This window comes from Myxine glutinosa, chromosome 14 (assembly GCF_964187855.1).
Source record: "Myxine glutinosa chromosome 14, kmMyxGlut1.1, whole genome shotgun sequence".
Taxonomy (NCBI): domain Eukaryota; kingdom Metazoa; phylum Chordata; class Myxini; order Myxiniformes; family Myxinidae; genus Myxine; species Myxine glutinosa.
The window spans coordinates 32,477,431-32,500,385 of NC_136274.1; the positions used below are offsets into that span (position 1 = coordinate 32,477,431).

At 46.6% G+C, this 22,955-nt stretch overlaps 1 protein-coding gene across 1 annotated transcript in view; it reads left to right on the plus strand.

Moving 5' to 3' along the window:
- LOC137439587 (uncharacterized) overlaps positions 1 to 22,955 on the plus strand; it is a 49,690-nt gene that overhangs the window by 11,475 nt on the left and 15,260 nt on the right. Inside the window, exons 6-8 of the mRNA XM_078767957.1 lie at positions 9,166 to 9,292; positions 12,574 to 12,741; positions 13,433 to 13,476. Coding sequence (XP_078624083.1) covers positions 9,166 to 9,292; positions 12,574 to 12,741; positions 13,433 to 13,476 — 339 coding nt within the window. The remainder of the gene's footprint in view (positions 1 to 9,165; positions 9,293 to 12,573; positions 12,742 to 13,432; positions 13,477 to 22,955) is intronic.

Below are 22,955 nucleotides of genomic sequence, written 5' to 3' on the forward strand. Positions count from 1 at the left end.
TAGATGTGAGGCAGGAGCACCGGCCCATAGGGGAGAACAGTATTCCATTGAGCTGCGGATGAAAGCCTTGTATGTGGTGAGGAGCTCAGGTGTGCCGAAGAAGGAGTTCGCACGACGGAGGATGCCCAGTCGGCGACTGGCTTTGGAGGCCAGCTTGGAAATGTGGTTTTCCCAAGAAAGATCATGGCAGATAGTGAGACCCAAAAGCTTGAGCGACAGAACTTCTTGGAGAGGATTGTTGAGAAAGTAGATGGGAGGGTTGTCCAGTCGATCTTTTCGGAGAGACATAGTAAGAGTGTGAGATTTGTCAGGATTGAAAGACATGTTCCACTTGTTTGACCAGTCTGTGATTTTGTCCAAGTCTTCAGAGAGTGAGGAGGCTGCAGACTGCCGATCTGAGGGAAGAGGAATGGAGCGGCAGAGAGTGGAGTCATCAGCAAAGAGATAGAGAGGATTTTCAAGAGAGTCAGAGAGATCATTGATGAAGACCAGAAAAAGCACGGGGCCCAGAACACTGCCTTGGGGAACTCCAGCCTGAACAGGAAGAGGAGATGAGAGAAACCCATTCAGGGCCACACGTTGACGACGACTAGAGAGGAAGTCCGCCAGCCAAGTGTGGAGATTTCCATGGATACCAAAGGAGGAGAGTTTGGTGAGCAGAGCGGGGTGCCAGACCGTGTCGAAGGCACGTGATATGTCGAGGGAAACAGCTCTAATTTCCTGTTTGGCATTGAGGACCTCCATCCATTGTTGAGACATCAGACGCAGCATGTCCAGAGCAGCGTGACCTGGTCTGAAACCAAATTGATGATCAGAGATCAAGCCATTGGAGAAGAGGAAAGATTTCATATCCGAAGCAATGATGGATACCATGACTTTGCTGATAATTGGGAGAGGGCTGATTGGTCTGTAGTTGCTAGGATCTGTTTTTGCACCTTTTTTGTGCAAAGCGGTAATGTTGGCTGATTTCCAAGCAGATGGCAGTTGACCTTGAGCAAAAGAGAGGGTGAAGAGAACAGAGAGAGGGTGAGATAGAGCGGCAGAGCAGGATTTTAGGACCCGTGGGCTGATGCCATCGGGTCCAGTTGCAGAATCAGAGTCGAGGGTTGACAGAAACTTTTCCACCTTGTCAGGAGGAAAGGACACGGAGTCCAGGAGCAGCAGGGTACGACTGGGTATGGTGGGTACAGAGAGGGATGGGTTTGGGACACAAGATTTAGAGGCAAACACAGAGTTGAGGCATTCAGCTTTTTCACGTGCGGAGTCAGCTGTGTAGCCGTTTGAGGTAAGGGAGGGTATGGAGGGGGAACAAACACCAGAAACGGATTTGACCAGACGCCACCAGGATTTGGAAGAGGGAGACAGATAAGAGAGTTCGGTCTTGAGAACGGAGAGATATTGTTTCCTGGCTCTCCTGAGGGTGGACACACACTTGTTTCGGGCTTTGTGAAAGGAAATGAGATTTCCTTCCGTTGGATTTGCTTTCCAGGAGACGAAGGCAAGTTGTTTCTGGGCAACAGCCTCACCACAAGATTCCGTGTACCATGGACGGGAGGAAGGGTATGACAACTGAAGACGAGATGGGATAAATCTGTGCATGAGAGAGAGCAATTTACTTTGGAAGAATTCCCAGGATGAGTTGATGTCAGAGGTGGTAGAGATGGGAGACCAGTCCAGATGATTGATGGCTGCTTGAAGACCGTGCCAGTTGGCCTGAGTGAAATGCCAGACTCGTCGACGCTGAGCAGACTCCCTGAGGATGGTCAGAGAGATGTCCACATTAACAAGGACATGATCAGATGATCCGATTGGAGCAGAAGAAGAGCAGCAGACATTTTCAGGGAAGTTAGTCATAACCAAGTCCAGGAGAGAAGATGTTCCGTTGACTGAGATCCGGGTCGGGAAATTGACAGATTGTGTCAGTCCCAGTGAGTCGCAGAAGTAGTTTGCTGAGGAGCCATGGCTGGTGAGAGAGGTACCCACACCCAGCCAACTGGCATGATGACAGTTGAAATCACCACATATGAGGAAGAGAGAGTTGGGATGAGTAGATAGAAGTTGGTCCATATTATCAGACAGCGAGATGTAGATGGAGTCATCACTGTTTGGTGAACAGTACAACACACATATGAACAAGAGGTGGGAGCGAAGGGGAAGCCGTAGCCAGAGGTATTCCTGGGGGTGAGGTGGAGAGAGTGCAGTGCAGGGCGAGTGAGGAAGAGAGTTTTTGATAAAGATAGCAACCCCACCTCCAGGACGAGGCTCAGGTCTATCATACCGGAGGAGGGAGTAGCCCGGGAGAGATACTAAGGAATCAGAGACATCATAAAGGAGGAAAGTTTCTGTTAAGCAGATCACGTCTGGTTTGACAGAATCAACCTGTATGGAGAGATCAGTTAAGTTTGAACGAAGGCCCCGGATGTTTGAGGTCCATACCGTTAATGAAGAGGAAGGGGGGCATCAGATACAGAACAGGGGGGAGGAGGGGTAGGGTAAGATGTGGAAGAGGTAGGGAGAGCTGTTGAAGGTGTGTCAGAGATTTCAGAATAGCTCGGAGAAAGGGAAGGATGGGGCGGACAAAAGGTTTGATGGTGATTGGGTGAGGCACAATGAGGTGTTATTTGAGGAGGGGGAAGAGCGAGGCAGAAGGTTGGGGGAGAGGGAGGTGAGAGTTGGAAGGGGGAAGAAGCGCGGAGGACGCTTTGAGGAGGAGGAGTGAGAGGGGGGAAATTGAGAAGCAATGAGGGTGGGGAGATTTGAAGGGGAGGGGCGAGGGGGGAGTTTGGGAGGGAAGGGACAAGGGGAGGGATTTGAAAGGGATGGGATATGGGGGAGATTTGGAGGGGAGGGGTGAGGGAGGAGTCTAGGAGGGGAGGGGCGAGGGGGCGTCTTGGCGGGGAGGGGTGAGGGGGTAGTTTAGGAGGGAGGGGGCAAGGGGGGAGATTTGAAAGGGATGGGTGATGGGGAAGATTTGGAGGGGAGGGGTGATGGAGAAGATTTGGAGGGGAGGGGTTATGGGGAAGATTTGGAGGGGAGGGGTGAGATTGGATTTTAGAAAGTGTACGATTTATGGGAAACGAACATTTATTGCAAAATGAGTTTCTTGTGACCTTCGAGTTAAAAATACGTTTAAGGACGCTGGATGGAGGATGGAGTGCAGGAGAGTTTAGAGAATGTAGAAAAAAGGCACTATAGGAGATGGATATTTTTTTGGGGATGAATTGATTTGGTGAACAAGTCGAAAGCAGCCTTTTAAAGAAGAAAAAGAAAAAGGTGTTATAATATATGACTGAATACATAACTTGAGGGGAAAGTGTAAACATTGAAGGTTAATAACAGTGAAAACTATCTGTGGAAATGGGGGAGAAACACGTGGTCGAAGAACGAACGAACGAATAAGAATGAATAAACGAATGAGAACAGAGAAGGAAATGTTTTTTTTTTTTTGTTTTTTTTTTAGTTGAGATTTACACAAGGAAGTAGGCTATGGGGTGAAAAGACTGGGAATACAGAGAACAAAAGTTATTGGATCACAAACGACAGACCGCTGAGAGAAAAACAAAGCCTCAAGGTTGTACAGTGTACACTGTACAAGGCCTCAAGACACGACACGAATTAACACGATTTTCAATACAGGTATGAAAGATTTGCACCGAAAAATCTTCGTCGGGACACAATATACGTACAACACCATAAATAAATACAGTTTTAACGAAAATACAAATGGGAACAATCACTTAACTTCGATTTCAAATCGTTCGCGATGCGGCAAAGGCCTTGCTCGCGACGCGGCAAACAGACGATCAATTTATGAAAGATAAACACCGAGAAACAACCAAAGTTGCACACAATAACTTCACACACCGAAAGATAAATACAATTTCGACAAAATACAATTGTGAAGAGACTTAACTTTGAAAAACGTGGAGACCGTGTGGAGCTTCGAAAATCCCTGCCACCGTCTCCGAGATCTCGCGAGATCCAATCATTCTAATTACAAATTAGAGGTGCATTAGATTGTGAATCAAACAAAGACAGGTGAAACAAACTCCTATTGAACTTTTTCGCAATTGTTTTATGCAGGTATTTTAATTACAAATTAGAGGTGCATTAGATTGTGAATCAACCAAAGACAGGTGAAAAAAACTCCTATTGAACTTTTTCGCAATTGTTTATGCATTCAAATGCTCGAATCTCATTGGTTCCGGTGTTTGGTGACGATTTTCGTTGAAGATAACGAGGTTGGTTTTAACGTATTTTAATTACAAATTAGAGGTGCATTAGATTGTGAATCAAAGAAAGACGGGTGAAACAAACTCCTATTGAACTTTTTCGCAATTGTTTTATGCAAACTTCCGCATCCGGTCGATGGCGGCCTCCATTGCGTGATTTGGTTTTAGAAATATTTTTTCAAATGCTCAAATCTCATTGGTTCCGGGGTTTGGTGACGCTTTTCGTTGAAGATAACCAGGCCTGTGCGGGCCGAGGTTGGTCTTAAAGTATTTTAATAACAAATTGTAGGTGCATAATAATAATAATAATAATAATAATAATAATAATAATAACGCATTTATTTTATATAGCGCTTTTCAAGAAGCCCAAAGACGCTTTGACAGAGTGCAAAACATAATGCATAGCAAAACATAAAGACAATTGCAAAAAAAGAAGAATCAATAGGGAAATATTCAAAGCACAAAGGAGGGAGAAGGAGAGGAGATAGTCAGGGGTTAGATGCTGTGGGTTAAATGTTGAATGCAGTGTTGAACAGGTGGGTCTTGAGTGATGTTTTGAATGTGGTGAGTGAGGAGGAGTCTCTGATGGTGTGAGGTAGCGAGTTCCAGAGGGTGGGAGCAGCGATGGAGAAGGCCCTGTCCCCCCAGGATCTAAATTTGGTCCGGATGGGGGGGGGGTCAGGAGGTTGGTACCAGCAGAGCGGAGGTTGCGGGTGGGAGTGTGTCTGGAGAGGAGGTCAGCCAGGTAGGATGGGGCCAGGTTATGGAGGGCTTTGTCGGTCAAGAGGAGGATTTTGTACTGGATTCTCTGGGAGATGGGGAGCCAGTGAAGCTTGTAAAGGACGGGGGTGATGTGGTCACGGGTCCGGGAATGGGTGAGTAGACGGGCAGCGGAGTTCTGAATGTATTGGAGTTTATTGGTGATTGTTGAGGGTGAACCATAAAGGAGGCTATTGCAGTAGTCCAGACGGGAAGTGATGAAGGCGTGGATGAGGGTTTCTGCAGCCACGGAGGAGAGGGATGGACGGAGACGGGCGATGTTTTTCAGGTGAAAGAAGGCTGTCTTTGTGATCTGTTTAGTGTATTTGTCGAAGGAGAGGGTTTGGTCAAAGATGATGCCAAGATTCCGGATGTGAGGGGAGGTGGATACTGGGAAACCGTCGATGTTGAGGGCAAAGTTATGGGTGGACTTGGTGAGCGTTTTTGGGCCAATGATGATTATTTCAGATTTATCACAGTTAAGTTTGAGGAAGTTGATTTGAAGCCAGGATTTTATTTCAGTGATGCAGTTTGTCAGGATAGAGTGGGTGGCGGTGGAGATGGACTTGGTGGAGATGAAAAGCTGGATGTCATCGGCGAAGCAGTGGAATTGGAGACCATGACGGCGGATTAAGTGACCGAGGGGGGACAGGTAAAGGATGAAGAGGAGGGGGCCAAGAACTGAACCTTGGGGGACACCTTGGGGGAGGGGAGCAGTGGGGGATTTGCAGTTATTGATGGAGATGAACTGACGTCTGTCAGAGAGGTATGATTTAATCCAAGAGAGGGCAGTGCCGGTAATGTTAAAGGTGGTTTCAAGTCGGGTGAGGAGGATGGTGTGATCGATGGTGTCAAAGGCGGCGCTGAGGTCGAGGAGGATGAGAATGTTGAGGTTGCCAGCGTCAGAGGAGAGGAGAAGGTCGTTGGTGATTTTGAGGAGAGCAGTTTCAGTACTGTGGTTGGAGCGGAATCCGGATTGGAATGTTTCATACAGGTTATTGGCAGAGAGGTGATGTTTGAGTTGAGTGGCTACAGCGCGTTCCAAAACCTTTGACAGAAAGGGTAGGTTGGAGATGGGTCTGAAGTTATTTAGGGTGTCAGGGTTTAGTCCAGGTTTTTTCAGAATGGGGGTAACAGCAGCAATTTTGAGGGATGGTGGGACGATGCCTGTAGACAGGGAGGAGTTTATTGTTGCAATGATAAGTGGAGAGAGAGCAGGAAGGGAGGCCTTGACAAAGCTGGAGGGGATGGGGTCAAGAGTGCAGGTGGCAGTTTTCATTCCGATGAGGAGTTCAGAGAGGTCAGTAGGGGAGACTGGGGAGAATTGAGACAGGGGATGGCAGGATAAGGGGGGGCAGGTGGTTTGAGGGGGAGCGGGTGCGGCGGTGGTCAAGCTGTTGTAGATGTTTTCAATTTTGCGTTGGAAGAATGAAAGGAAGGAGATGCAGTTGTCTATTGTGAATGACTGGGTGGTGGTGTTCAGGGGGCTGAGGAGTTTGTTTATTGTAGAGAAGAGCGCTTTTGGGTTTCCGGAGCCAGAGTGGATAATTTGAGAGTAGTAGGCGGAGCGGGCGCGGGAGAGGGCATCTTTATAGTGTTGTATGTGGTCCTTGTAGGCCTGGGAGTGAACTGTGAGACCTGTTTTATTGCGGAGTCTTTCAAGTTGGCGAGCACGAGTTTTCATCAGGCGGAGTTCAGGGGTAAACCAGGGAGCAGAATGGGTGAAAGAAACTGTTTTGGTTTTTATAGGCGCAAGTTGGTCAAGGCAGGAGGAGAGAGTGTGGTTGTAGTAGTCAGTGAGGTCAGAAGGGGTGTGGAGGTCAACGAAGGGAGAAGTGGACATTTTTTCAGAGAGGGTCGATGAGAATGAGGCAGGTGAAAGAGCGTTTAGCTTACGGAAGTTGATAGTGCGATAATGCCTTGGTGCTGGGGTGGGGATGTTGATGGTCAGAGTGATGGCTAGGTGGTCAGAGAGAGTGAGGTCGGAGCCAGAGTGATGGTGCAAAATTAGTCCAGTAGAGCAGACAAGGTCCAAAATGTGACCACGGTTATGGGTAGGAAAGGTGACATGTTGAGTGAGGTTAAAGCAGGTGAGTAAATCAGTGAAGTCAGTGGTTAGCGTGGAGTCAGTGGAGTCCATGTGGATATTGAAATCACCAAGGAGGAGGATTGAGGGGGAGAGGGAACATAGCTGGGTCAGAAAGTAGGAGAAGTCAGACAGGAATGATGGGTGTGGTTTGGGAGGGCGGTAGACAACAGCCATGACTGACTGTGTGTGACCAGAGAGTTTAAAAGCCAGGTGTTCAAATGATGGAGCAGATGAGATGGAGATGAGGTTGGTCTTGATGTCTTGTCGGTGAATAACGGCAATTCCACCACCTCGGCCCTCCGAGCGTGGTTTATTGATGTAAGAATATCCATTGGGTGTGGTGAGGTTGAGCGTGTAGTAGTCCAGTGGTTGTTGCCAGGTCTCAGTGAGACAGAGAAAGTCCAGTTTATTTTCCAGGATGTAGTCGTTCAGGATGAGGCATTTGTTGTTGAGGGACCGGGTATTGAACAGGGTGAGCTTGATGTTGTTTTGTACGGCGGGTATGAATCCAGGTGATTTGGCCAGGGTTCGCAGACAGGAGGTGCGATTTTGTGCGTTGTTGTGACCAGGTGTGTTGGGACGATGAGTGGGAGTGCGCTGAGCCGACCAGAGGATGGGGATGGAGTGACCTGATTGTAAATAAACAAACTTACGACCGGAGCCACGGTGAATGTACCTGGGTCGACGCAGGAGTCCATTCGATTTGATTGCAGAGATGCATGATGGGGTGGAGCGGGTTTTAAGCAGGAGAAGCCTTGCAGCGGAGTACCGCAGAGCCATGCCAGCAGGAGCGAAGGGACGAGCATGAGGCCAAGGGTGAGGAGGCGAAACAATCGACACAACCCACGGGAGTGGGCCCGAGGAAACAGCGAAGGAGCCGAGCAGGTGAAGCCAGGAGCAGAGCCGGGACCATGCAGAGGGCAGATAGGAGCGAAGAGACGAGCACGAGGCCAAGGTTGAGGAGGCAAAGTGGCAAATGCAGCGGCAAACGACCGCCGCCGCTAATCAAGATCACGGCGGCAAACCGCCACCACCGCCGCTGCAAACAATGGGCGGCACAACCCACGAGAGTGAGCCCGAGGAAATAGCGAAGGAGCCGAGCAGGTGAAGCCAGGAGCAGCAGAGCAGAGCCGGGACCGTGCAGAGGAAGACTCAATGGCCAAAAATCCGCCACGACCACCAGGAAAGCAAGATACGGACAATGGTCCAGTCAGAGAAGCGGCGAGCAAGTGACGCCAGCGTCCTCTCACGACCGGACCGGAAACGGAACTTTACCGTTTAACGGAACGTTACCGGAAACGGAACATAAGATTGTGAATCAAACAAAGACGGGTGAAAGAAACTCCTATTGAACGTTTTTCAATTTGTTATGCATACTTCCGCATCCGCAAGATGGCGGCCTCCATTGAGCTTCGGAATTCGCAAGCCAAGGCATAATCTGGTTTTCGACATAATACGTATGCGTTTATTGACAACACCGGCTTCGCCGGCTACTAACATCTAATCTGGTGTGTGGGTGTGTCTGGGCATAAGGAAGAACGCTATTGAAAATTGGGTCGCCACGTCAAAATCCAAGATGGCCACCGCCATGTATGTCTGAACCTTGTGAGCGGAATATCTTGAAAAATAAGCGAAGTACCAACTTCTAATCTGGTGTTTGGGTGTATCTAGGCATAAGGAAGAACGCTATTGAAAATTGGGTCGCCACGTCAAAATCCAAGATGGCCGCCACCATATATATGTCTGAACCTTGTGAGCGAAATATCTTGAAAAATAAACGAACTACTAACTTCTAATCTGGTGTTTGGGTGTATCTACGCATAAGGGAGAACGCTATTGAAAATTGGGTCGCCATGTCAAAATCCAAGATGGCCACCTTGCGTCTTCCACTTTGTCAACTCACATCACTTCACCGACGGGGGACCTAGGCATAACACTTGTTCTCGATGACTTGTAGGAAACCCCCATGACCTCCAATGGTAAACTTCGACCTAATTGACTCGCCTTTTATCGAAATGTGCACATTTTGATATAAATTAATTGCCAGATATGCTTTTCCTCACTGATCATGTCCTTTTCCTACAGTCCAACCGAATGCCGCATGTGCATCTCCCAAATTTGTCGGGCGTACACCAAACAACAACGACAAATTCAATATCACCATCAGACAACCCTTCAGCTTCGACATCGACATCCAGTCGAGTTCATCAAGGTACAGACAGACAATAGAAAGACGAATCCACACAGATGAAGTTATAAAACATCATGTCATTCATCAACATGGAAAGCTCCAGGAAGTTAATGTTTGATGTAAAATGTAATCTCATCGAGTGCAACTATGAAGTACTTCCTATCACACCTTATTAATTCGAGTTTGATAACATATACTTAGATCCAGAAGTTATCTATTCAAATTGAAGTTGAACATATGAATGAATATGAATGAATTATTGTGGTTGAGTGGTCTTCCACCACCAATGGACCACCAGGCAGGTAAGCAATGAAGAGAAGTTGCCACATCTACCCATAATTTGCTGTCAGTCGGTGATTTAAAAGCCACGCACCATTCCAAATCTGCCCTCCAAAATTTGGGAATTTGGAATCCAAAATTTGAGCAAAGTGATGCTGAAGAACAGTTTGATTTTAACTAATGGCACCGCTTCCCAATTTCCCATGCATGGTTTTATGTGCCAAATAACTCGCTGCAGAGCTCCCGTTCACTCAGTGACCACAAACGAAGTTCTCATTCACAAAGGATTTATTCACAAGAAAGAAAGAGGGAAAGGATATAAGAGAAAATAACATAACCGGTGAAACAAACTGAAACAAATTAGCATTTAGGTGGAGCGCACTGCATTAGGTGGAGCGCATACCGACACCAGGCTGAACAGTTTACCTTTTGCATTCCACCGATAGGCCGGATCTGGATCTGGACCTGAAACAAAATCGAACCAATTCGTCCTTGTCACACTCACAACCTGTCTGCCAAGTTTCATCCAAATTCATCCATACAGTGTCCTGCAAAAGTATTCACCCCCAACCAATAATGCCACATTTGATGAATTACAAATTATGTGGAAACTATTTTCTAAACTAAACAGACACTACTGCAAGTCTTTTTTGTGGAGGTCTCTACCAGCTTTACATAATGGGATGGTGAAATCTTTGCCCATTCTTCACGTGCAAATTGATCTAGTTCTGCAAAGTATGATGGGGATCGTCAATAGACTGAAATCTTCAAGTCTTGCCAAACATTTTGATTTGGGTTCAAGTCAGGACTTTGACTGGGCCACTCAAGACATTTATTTTCTTCTTATTCAGCCACTCCAGTTTGGCTTTAGCTTTGTGCTTTGGATCATTGTCCTGCTGAAATGTCAATCTCTGACACAGTTTCAGATTCATGGATGACTCAAGCAGGTTTTCATCAAGGATTCTCCTGGACTTTACACCGTCCATTATCACTTCGATCTGCTGATGAAAAGCAACCCCATAACATGATGCTGCCACCACCATGCTGGCCAGTAGGGATGGTGTTGGCTGGATGATGTGTAGTTTTAGGCTCGCGCCAGACATTAGGTTTTGAATTTAGACAAAAAAGCTCGTTTTTTGTCTCGTCTGACAAGACATTTTTCGCCACATGCCTGCAGTATCATTGAGAGGTTTTTTTGTAAACTCCATGTGAGCTGTTAGATGCGTCTTTTTCAGTAATGGATTTTTTTGCCACCTGTCCACAGAGGCCAGCTTTTTAAAGGGAATGGGATATTGTTGATTGATGAACACTGACTCCCATCTCAAACATAGAGACTTGCAAATCTTATCAGCCATTATTGGATTTACAGTGACATCCCAAACCAGTTTCCTGCTTGCCGGCTGCTGAGTTTGGATGGGCAACCTGATCTGGACAGAGTCTGGGTGGTATGATACATCTTCCACTTCTTAATGATGGATTTCACCATACTCAAAGGGTTAATGAGTGATTTTGAAATCTCCTTATAACCCTCTCCTGAACAGTGCTCCTGCACCACTTTATGTCTGACTTCTTTGGAAAGCTCCTTCATCTTCATGTTTCCCTTCTTGGTTGACCAAACGAGTTGCACCTTAAAACTCCTTTGATAATTGGTGGAGTTTAATTTTTAAGTTAAACCACCGATTACATACAAGTGAAACCTATTACACTCATTTTGTACACTTTAAACAAATAATTTGCTCCTAAAGTGATTTAAGGTTAATTTGGCAAAGGGTTTGAATATTTATGCAACTGAGAATTGAATAGCTTTATTACTTTGGAGTAGTTTGTGAAGACTATATCTATTAAGTTTGATTTGAAAGCTTCATGGAATAAGCTCAGGTGCCATGAAAATGTGAAAACTCTGGTGGGGGTGAATACTTTTGCAGACCACTGTATCCTTTTGAGATATCCTGCTCACAGACAGACAAACAAGGGAGAAAACACACCATCTGTCCACCTTCAGTGGTGGAGGCAATAATTAACCCTTACGACCATAATGCCAACGACGGACTTACTTATTTAATCTTGAGAACTCTCTCTCTCTCTCTCTCTCTCTCTCTCTCTCTCTCTCTCTCTCTCTCTCTCTCTCTCTCTCTCTCTCTCTCTCTCTCTCTCTCTCTTTCTCTCTCTCTCTCTTAGGACATATGGAGAGAGAAGACAGGACACAAACAAAACCCGGGGTGGGGGTAGGGAGAGGGGGGCAAGCGGCCCTTGCTCGCACCTCATTTTGGTATTGAGATGCAGCAGTGTGTGGCGTTGAGGTGCTTTATCCATGCCACAATTTCCTGGCTTTGTTACCATAATGCACCATTAACGGCTGGAAACAGTGCCAAGACACCTATAGGACCAGAGTGCCGTGGGAATCGAACATGGGCGCAGAGAGCAGGAGATCCCGTGGAAAGAAGTCTAGTTAGTGTCACGAAAGGCAGGTCCAAGTTAGTGTATATAGGTCCATGAGTTCGTTACAAGCAAAGAAAAGCTCTGCAATAGCCACTGGAAGACAAGACTGCAAGATTCCACCTGTTGGGATGACTCATTTTAATTTAAGGAAAACACATGACTGATCACAATTTGGAAAACCCACATGGAACACAAATGTGAGGGAAATGAGGCTCAGAAAGTCTCAGTCAGATTGAAGGGATCTCCACGAGAACAAACTCGATGGCAGTTATTCACTTATGACATACGCTTATGCTGAAGAGGTTTTTTTCGCTTTTGCGAATCTCACTCTTGTCAGTTTCTGTAAACGAACAAATTAAATATAGTTTATGGGTCATATTTTTGTTACGTACACATGGGACGGAAATTCCACAGTATCTGCGTACGCAATAATTAGATGAAGCCTTGTGCAAATGTGATGACTTTTTGATTTGGATGATTTGAAAACCGAAAGCGAACCTTGCTTGATAAGTTGTTTGCATCTGCACTTGTGCCCTAACCAATCTTTTCCACCCCTAACCAATCTCTCATTGTTTCTCTTCCAGTGAAAGTATCGTTTCGCTCAGCACAATTAGCTCTGAGTCCGTAACATGGCAAAATATCACGAGAAACCCTTTCTCTTCCGGTGTATTCCACACCAGCATGACCTTGACTCCTCAAGTGAATTCAGAAGGGGAAAAGCAGATCTGCTTCTTTGCTACAGAATCCTCTGGGTTAGTTACTCACGATCATCTCTACCATTGCCTGGAAGTCTTGATATTGCTTCATTTATTTATTTTGGCATTTTATATTTCCGTTTTTATTTTTCACATGTTGTGTATTTGTTTATTTCATATTTTGTTGTTTTCATTATTTGTTGCTCATTTTTGAGTTGTTACTTTTGTCAGCTGACCGACAGGATGATGCACATGTAATACTTAACTTTGAGCTGTTTAGGCTTGGTTTGATTTCCAACCCGATCGATTGGTACTTCCCAGGTAGGGAATTGCATCACAAAGCGTACCATCCATGTTATGGATGTTAAGCCGGGTGTCACATCTGCTAGCATCACTCAATGGACGTTAAATATCCCATGGTGTCCATCGCAAAGATGTGAGTTATCGCTGCACCCTGAACATATTTTAAATTTTTGGCTAAATCAACTTCAGTCCAACATCAGGCCTGGCCAGTTGATTCCTGAAAAATGTTCAGCCAAAGCTTTCTTCGATCCATCACCAAAACGGTATGAATAGTTTGTGCAATTAATTTCATAGTAATATTTATAGTCGTGATTGTAGTGGTCCTATTGTACTCTTTGTTGTCTTCACCAGTTTGTCATTATGAAAACATCTCTAGGTAAATAATTCATGCTGTTGGGATCATGTGCATGTGAAGCTATAACCCATCCATCGTGTGTCTATGCAGACAAGAAACCGAGCTGCGTTGCATCATCATCACAATTATCCAAAGTGAGTGGCACAGACCAACTGTCATGGCACAATATATTGTTGCGGTTTTGAGAACCCACACAGGTAACATCATTAAAGGTTAAAGGTTGCACCCCATAGTTAGGCCACAAGCAACACATAGGTCACCTTAGAACGTTAGTTATTTCTTCGTCTATGTGAGATAAGGCCATTTCCAATAGTTGCATCTGCGTTGTGTAAAACAAATAAGAGTAGGCCCCGTTCAGTCTGCAGCCCTCCCTCCAATCGACTCCATTGAGCACTATCCAGTCTGCACCCCATGCCCCCTCACAGTTTGTTACGCGTTGGGCCGGCAGCGTTAGCTGCCAGTTGCTCGCTCAAACCAGCCCAAATGCCACGAGGTAAGGCCTGGACAAGGGGGTGGAGCGCAAGGGTGGAGGAGTGGCCACGTCAAGCAGCCATCAAGGGCGGAGCCGGTAATACCCCATCAACCAACCAGGGCTCGAGTGGGCATGGCTAAGGGGCGCGGTAAGTGTGTGGCTAGAGATTCCAGAGGGTTCGCTGGGCGTGGCAATAAAACCCTTCGCGCGAGGCACCCACCTCAGTTATGAGGAGAGACGCGCTGTGACAAGCATTGAAAGGATTGATTGTGCTTTACAAAGGACTGGCGAAGGACTGCAGCATTGTGAGGACTCGTGAGGGAAGCCAAGCATTGGCATTCGTGCAGAAGGACAATTGTGGAAGGCGCCAGTATTGAAGGGTTTACGTGGCATTGCGGAGGACTTGAGTTATGAGGAGGACATGTGCTGAGTCAGATCCCCAAGGAGACGCTTGCTGAGTTATGAGCCGGGGTCCTCTGTTGAACGAGTGATGAGAAGGGAGAGGCGCTTGTCAAGTTCGTGAGCTGAGTTATGAGGAGAGTCAAAGGACTTTTGTGGGGACTTTTGTGGAAAGGCGCTTTGGTGACATCATTGTGGAAGTGGCGCATTGTACCTAGCGATACCGGGGGCGCGTATAAAGGCGCCGGTACAACTATTATGTATGCAGTATAATCGCCAGCTTACCGATCCTTCCCAGTGTAATTGTCCGATCCGCGCCACCGACACGGGACGATCTCGCCTGCCGTCTGCCGTCTACCATCACCAGCTGCTTCGTGGTATGAGTCGGGGACCAGAGCGAGCTGTGGACGCCATCGGTGGACCCTCAACCCGACCATCTACAACCCCGTGTGAGTGAGTCTGAGATTGAGTCTGATTGCGAACGGGCCTGTGTCCAGAGATAAGTATAAGACTGAATCAGGCTGCCCTGTGTATCTGCTTCTTCCTCTTCCCTGTACATTGCTTCTTTTTCTTCCTCTTCTTATTTGTACAAAGTGTGTACTTCTCTTCCTTCCCATACAATTGTAAATAAATTACCTGTTCTTCCTGTTTTCCTCTTAATTCGATCACCTTTGTGATTTCTCCATTGCGTAAGCGTGGCACGATTAAGAACCGCTCCAATCGCGTTAGTTCCCGTTAACGGCCCGAATCGCGGCTCACTTTCGCTCGGCGTGTCCACTAACGCCGTGTTTCGTGTGGGGTTATTTCCTTGCTTCACGGCCGGTGTTAGTACTTAGGTAATAAGACGAATTCGGCTTACAACCCTATTTAACACCGACCGGAAGGAACGTGATAGCCCCGGATCGCGTTGGCTAGTAAAAAGACAAGGGGATTAATCCCCCCTTGATAAGGGGTAGGCCGACGTTTGGAGAGCCGCTTGGAGATCTGCAATATTTATATATTTACAAGTGGGGCTTGCTCGCAGACTGCAAGCGCATCCTGGGATGCATGCTACGTGTAGACATAATAAATTACAAACTATATTTGATGAAGTGGATTTTGCTTGCGTTGTGCATGCAGCTAAATACATCAAGTAAATCGAGAATGTGTTATTTATTCAACAGTTTACAGGAAGGTAACTTTTAATGTAAAAAAATTAATAAATCAAAAGTTGTTTAATTCCCATTAGGTATGTAACGAAATTGAAAGATAGAATGACCCAGCTCATGGCCTGTGAGAGGAGGTGAGCAGTGATTCAGGATTTGCGGAGTTTCAACAGAAGAAGGAGTTTAACCTGGTTTTGGGTTAGCGGTTAGGGTTCCGGCTTTGGATCCTAGGATCCTGGGTTCGAATCCCAGTCGATCGCTGAATTAACACCAGGTGGGTTGACTCAGCCTGTCATCCTTCTGAGGTCAGCAAATTGAGTACCAGTTCACTGGTAATTCCCTGTGTGTCGCAAGAGGCGACTAACAGGGTTGGTGGCAGGAAGGGCATCCGGCCATAAAACATTGCTTCAAAAAGGGGACCACGGTGCCCCAAAAAGACCAACCCCTGCTCTGCAGAGGAAAATGGCCTCTAAAGGTGGTTCTTCAACAGAAGGGGGTTGGCGATGGACCTATGGACCTTGCTGCTGACTGGTTTTGAAGGGAGGCCAGCTTAGAAATGTCGTTTCCCAGAGACAGAGACAGAGAGACAGACAGAGAGAGAGAGAAAGAGAGAGAGGCAGGCAGGCAGGCAGACAGGCAGACAGACAGAGATTTGTTAGGATTGAAAAATATATTCCAAGTTTTTTTTTAGCAGTTTGTGACCCATCGTCCAGCCTTTCAGCCAACGAAACCTGCTGCAGCCAAATAACTCGTGCTTCTTCTTCATCCCAACCTGTGACGGACCACCTGAGTGCTTACAACCAGAGTAACACAGCCATCGACACGGTTTCTGTGAGTAACGTTTTCATCTACACCTACGACGATGGCAAACTCAAATCGGGCTCCCAAACAATGGTGCCTTACTAAATCAGAGACGATTAATTCTTTTGAAAACTGGAAACAAAATCTCCATTACACGTTATCGCCAGACCTGAGTTTCTCCCCCTTTCTTGTGACTGGCTCACAATGGCTCAAGAAAACGAGAACAACACCTCTTCAGGGCTTCACTGACGATGGTGAAGATATTAATTAAGGCAATCGCCGCACAGCTCAGCTAAAAGTCAACCCATTGGAGATGATGCTTGGTTAAACAGCCAATTATTGCCCAGTCATTGCACGCAACACAATCGTCCATGATTCTATCTCCTTAGGTCATATATGGCAAGTCATCCGCCTGCATTTCGTTTTTCAGTTGACCGGCGCACATTTCCTAGATTTGTCTGATATCCGTTTAGAACTAGAAGAACGCCCAGAAGACCTGCACCAGCGCTTGGCAGCTTTTATCGACGACAATCTGTTACGCCATGATGGAGGCATCTCGCACCATGGTGAAGTTCCTGCAGATGACGAGGAGCTAACTCCATCCCTCGAAAATGTCGACGTCCTCAGCTGGCTTCAAATAATCCACCCGACGCCACCGAAAATAGTCAAACAACGTTATGGTACTGAACTACGTTCTCATACATTGGCGTCCATCTAACTGGAAATCTCTCTGGCCCTACCATCCTTGTTAGATGAAATAACGTTCCGGTGAAGATACAACAGTCATGCGGGCCCGGGTTTTTCTAAAAGTCAAAAGAGACCTGTCTTTCCACGTGTAACATCTACTCCTAAACCAAGATACAAACCTTCCCAGTGCTGCCAAAAATCCTGCCCATTATGTCACCAAGCGGGGCGTGCGGACTGCCATTTTTTTCAGCGAGTGCAGCTACATCCCAGAACAAGATCGTAAATATATGGCCACATTGAGGCAGATATCTAACATCTTGGACCCCTCTGACGATGATGAGGAAGTGGCAGACCCCACCATCGACTCTCCAGATGACTCTGACAAGTCCTCCACCCCTGCGTATAGAATTCAAGTATGCCAGTCACCTTACTTGGACACATTTTACCATCACCACACTATCCGTGCCATAATTGACAGTGGTGCCACTGGAAACATGATGAGCCTACCGATTGCCAAACGTCTCGGTCTACCCATGAGAAAGAGTTCTGTCAGCTCACCAGGTTGATGGCTCCTCCCTACTCACAGTACTTGGTGAAGTCAGTTTTATCATGACCCGTGACGACTGACAGTTTACCTTAAAAGGACTTGTTATTGAAAACCTGGACGTTGATGTCTTGGCAGGGACACCTTTCATGGAGCTGAATGACATTTCTGTTCATCCACCTAAACGACACATCATCCTCAATGATGGGTCAATATACCGACACGGTTCATCTGATTTCTCTCCCACTCACCATGCAGTCCGTCATGCCCATTTGCTCCGTGCCCCTCCACGAACTTCAACTGTATGGCTCGGTGAGTACATCGAGCTAAACCTCCCTGACAATTTGTCTGATTCTACATACGCCCTTGAACCTCGCAGTGACTAACAGGCTCATCGTCCTTCGACCGAAATATGGCCTTCCCCAAGTCTCGTATCGAGTTCATCAAATTGTTAGTTCATCAAATATGATCATCAAATTGTTAGATCACATGAACACTTTTGTCAAATACGTCCCATCTTCATGCCTTCAAACCTCACCGGTGAGACCAGTACCACTCATCCACTAAGATTCAACCCAAACCCCCAAAAAAACTGCCCCAAGCCTTTACTCTGCCAGTGGCACACTCGACCCGGACAATTCCTTTCCCCTTGATATTAGACGTAAATTTCAGGCCCTTCTTCAAGAGTATGACGATGTCTTCGACCCCAGGCCCTAAGAGTACAATGGTGCATCTGGTTCATTCCATTCGGTAGTTAACATGGGTCCTGTCCCTTCCCCTCAATGTAAGGGTTGCCTACCTTTATACTCTCACAGCAACCTCACATAACTACAACGCAAGTTTGATGAACTAGAAGATATGGGTGTCTTTGCTAAACCGGAAGATGCAGGAGTCGACGTCGAGTACCTCAACCTGTCTTTCTTGGTGAAAACGTCCAGTGGCGGGTTCCGACTGGTCACTGCATTTGCCGATGTTGGCCGAGATAGCAAATCCCAGCCTTCCTTGATGCCCAACGGCGATTCCACTCTTCGACACATCTGGAAATGGAAGCACATTATCACTTCTGACTTGACTAATGCCTTTTATCAAATCCCACTATCTAAAGAGTCAATGAAGTACTGCGGTGTTGCGACTCCATTTTGTGGTGTTAGGGTCTACGCCCGATCCGCCATTGTTATGCCTAGCTCTGAAACGGCACGAGAATAACTAACATGTCGCATCCTTGGATACATAGTGGAGGAGGGTGTTGTGGCCAAACTCGCTGATGATCTCTATTGTGGTGGAGCAAGCATAGACGAACTGTTAATCAACTGGAAACGACTGCTTTACGCGCTCCAAGCCAACCGCTTAAATCTGTCAGCATCCAATACTGTCATTGGCCCATCTTCCATCACTATCCTGGTGTGGAATGAAGGCACTATAACAGCCCGTCCCCATCGCATCTCCACATTATCCATGTGTGCCCCCCCCCTCCCCCCAAAAGGTCTCCGGACTTCGATCTTTTATTGGCGCTTACAAAGTCCTAGCTCATGTTATCTCTGGCTGATCAAGCGTACTCTCGCCATTAGACGACGCTGTGGCTGGCCGCCTATCCCAAGATAAAATCGCTTGGACCTCCGACCTCATCAAAACAATCCGCACTGCCCAGAAAGCCCTTTCTTCAAACAGAACCATTATATCCTTCCATGCCCTGAAGACCAATTGTGGATTATCACTGATGGTTCAGTGATGAAAAATGGCATAGGAGCTACGATGTGACCCATTGACTTGCTGGTTTTTTAGCGCTAAGTTGCGAGGACACCAGGTCACTTGGCTTCCCTGCGAAATTGAAGCACTCTCAATCACTATGGCTACGAAACACTTTGGACCATTCATCTTTCAATCCAATCATAAAGCTTGCATACTGACCGATAGTAAGCCATGTGTACAAGCCTTTGAAAAGCTATGTTGAGGAGAGTTTTCGGCTTGTCCCCGCATTTCAACCTTTCTGTCGACGGTCAGTCGGTTCCAGGCCTCAATCCGCCATCTCGCGGGCTCCGCTAATGTCCCCGCAGATTTCGCCAGCCAGAGTGACCTTGATTGTGACAATCTCAAATGCCAAATTTGCTCATTTGTAGAGTGGACAGAAAACTGTATTATACGTCATTCCTCCATCCAAGACATCATCACTGGTTACTCCAAATTACCGTTTACAAACCGTTATGCCTGGCTAGCCCTACAGTCTGAGTGCGCAGATTTATGCAGAACACATGCCCATCTCAATCAAGGTACCCGACCATCGAAAAGCTGACCATTATTAAAGATGTGAAAAGGTTCTTGATTTCAGTTACTATCTCAAAAGACGGGTTATTGGTTGTCCGATATCACGACCCCTTCCAACCTTCCCGTGAACGCATCGTTATTCCTCGCCTGGTCCTGGACGGCCTTGTCACGGCTCTCTACATCAAGCTTGATCCCCCGTCTTGCCACCAACTTAAGCAAGTGATGCATGCCACTTCTTTGCTCTTGACATGGATAGGTCCATCAACAATGTAACTACCGGTTGCCACCACTATGGTGGTTCCCTGCGAAAAATCACTCCATGCGCCATTCTTCAACCGTCTGATGATCCTCCAAAAACAGTTAATGTGACATTTGCAGCAGATGTCCTAAAGCGTGGGTGTCAACTGATCTTGGTCTTGTGTGAGTGCATTACTTCATACACCCGTTCCTCTCTCATTTATGACGAACACCATGACACCCTACGTGACTTGCTCCTCGGACTCATCAGTGAACTTCATCCGAAGGAGGGGCCACCTGCTGTCATCCAGACTGATCAAGCCTTTGCATTCAAGTCTCTCACTGATGACAAGCTCCTACAAGATCACCGCATCTCCTTCGAGCTTGGTCGCATCAAAAACCCCAACAATAACCCTGTTGCCGAGAAAGCCATTCAGAAATTAGAAGCTGCATTACTACACCAAGACCCTTTAGGAGTTCCAGTGTCGCCTCGTCAGCTTTCCACAGCTACTGCCTGATTAAATTCACGTATCAGTTCTCACGGCATGTCTGCATGGGAAATGTGGACACAACGTGACCAGTTCACTAACCACCAGATTCCGATCTTGGATCAGAACCTTATCCGAGAGCAGCATGCCTAATGCTCCCGGAACCATATTTATAGCGAGAGGTCCAAGTCCCCATCAACAAAATGCCCTGCTACTCTGACAGTTCATGTTGGAGACCTGGTGTACTTACATTCAGCTGGGTCCAAGTCTCAAGCACGGGAACGTTACCTGGTTGTGTCTGTGGATGGGAACTGTTGTGACATCCGCAAGTTTGCTGGCTCCCAACTCCGACGTTCATCGTATCGTGTACTACGAGTACAATCTGAATGTTACATGGTACCCACGTGGACAACACATACCATCCCGCATCCGCACAGTGATTCCTGTGATGATTCTCTCGGTTATGAAGACGACTCAGATAGGCCACATATTGCTCCCCCCGATCCACCTCACATACCTCCCATTCTGTCGACTCCAGCTGAACGTGTTCTGCCCCCAAGTCCTCCTGCGGTTCTACCCTTTATGTTTCAACCATCCCGTGATTCCCAGGTCCAACGCCATGGTGTTGACAGCACGGCAACTGCATCACCTCGTATTAGGAAGTCAGGACGTCTACATTCACGTCCCAAACACTTGGATGACTATGTTCTTGATGGATGCGTGGTTGCATATGTGTCAATGTGGCAGTATAATCCCGAGGCACCTGAGGACAGTCTATCCAGTGATGGCGCTTTTCCTCGTAGCTTGGCATCGTCGGTCTACTGCCTTCAGGCACATGTGCAAATACTGTTCTGGTTTTCAGTTTTGTGACATCCCGGCAATGCAGTAGTGAATGGTTTGACTGAATTTTGCTGGTGTGTATTCCCAATAGTGTACGTTTCGTCTACATCTTGATATATCACAAGTGCATGCTGATTTGTATGAATAGTGAAAGTCAGGAAGCCATTAGTGGTGTTGGCCTTGCATTTCATAGTCATACATAGAGAGTTTGAAGAGTAAGGTGGGGTGGCAGACTGTATCGAAAGCTGAAGATATGTTCAAAGAGACGGCCGTTATCTCAGGGTCTAGAGAGATGGCCTCAATCCATTATTGGGAGAGCATAAGCAGCAGGTCCAAGGTGGAGTGACCAGATCTGAATCCATATTGATGATCTGAGATGAGGACATCAGAGAAAAGGAAAGATTTGATGCCAATTGTGACTGTGATTATGGATTCCATGACCTTGCTGATGGTTGGAAATAAGCTGATGGGGTTTATAATTTAGGGGAGCCGCTTTTGCACCTTGTTTATGCAATGTGGTAATGTTGGCAGATATCCAAGCAGATGGAAGATGACTGAGAGCAAATAATAGGGTGAACAGAGTAGAAAGAGTATGTGCAAGAGCAGCAGAGCAAATTTTTAGGACTCGTGAGCAGATGCCTTCAGGTCCAGTTGCAAAATCAGGGTCGAGGGTTGCGTACTGTTTTTGTAGTTACTATTTTTTGGTTGGGTACATTTTTTTAAATCAACTACGTGTAATTTTTCTCATATTTACAAATATACATAAACTCGTGGAATAGCAAGGTGACAGAGTATAAAAAGGCAATGTACTGATAGTAAAGCAACAGTGTACATACAACAAGAAAGGAAATGAACTAACACAAAAAGAAGAGCCAAAGGTGGAGTGGAACCACAACAACCTGGCTCTTTCTTCTCTTCTTCTTTCCAATCTCCCATCCCGCTTTTCTTTTCTCTGGATTCTGACTTCTGATATTTTGCAATTAATTTCAACCCCGCTCCACAATGCACATTTAAGATATCAGTGTAATATATAGACAACATATTTTAATTTATCTTTCTCACATATACCATGCACTCATTATACTCACTTTCACTCCATATATTTACATTCCTTATCCTTCCAAAAAGCCTGGCCTCGACGAGGACTATATAGTCCGTGACTGAAGTCATTGACGTTAAAAAAAAACACCGAAAGTCTAACAGCGGCGTAGCCGTAGTACTTTAATCGCTGCAACGTACAGCAGTCCATGTGTAAAAACACATGACAGGTTCGACCGCTTCGACGACATGTTTGGCCTGTATGGCATATAAATTAAAATGTCGGTCGGTGGAGTCAGCCGTCGTACGCTATCGGTGCGATGTCGTCTCCCGTAATGATGCAGTGTGACGAAAGGACACAAAACTGCCGCTACTTTTTCGAGTCTCCTCGAGCAATGATGGTGTGTTTGCCATCATATTGCCTTTCCATGGCTGGTACACACGAGTAGGTGTGTGGTATAGACGGGGGTCGCCACTCCTCTCCGTCCTTCTGCCGGCCGTTGGGGAATTCACCCTCTTCCGCCCATGATGTTGGAGTCGACTGGACTCTCATCCACAAGATGTACAGAGCCATCTGCCATTTAACCCACATGGCTGCGGACCGTTACCCTGGTAAGGGGGGCTGACAGGTAGTACACCTTGCCCACAGGTAACCTGGGATTATGCGAGGCAGGGGCATCCATCTCCCTGGGGTATCAGA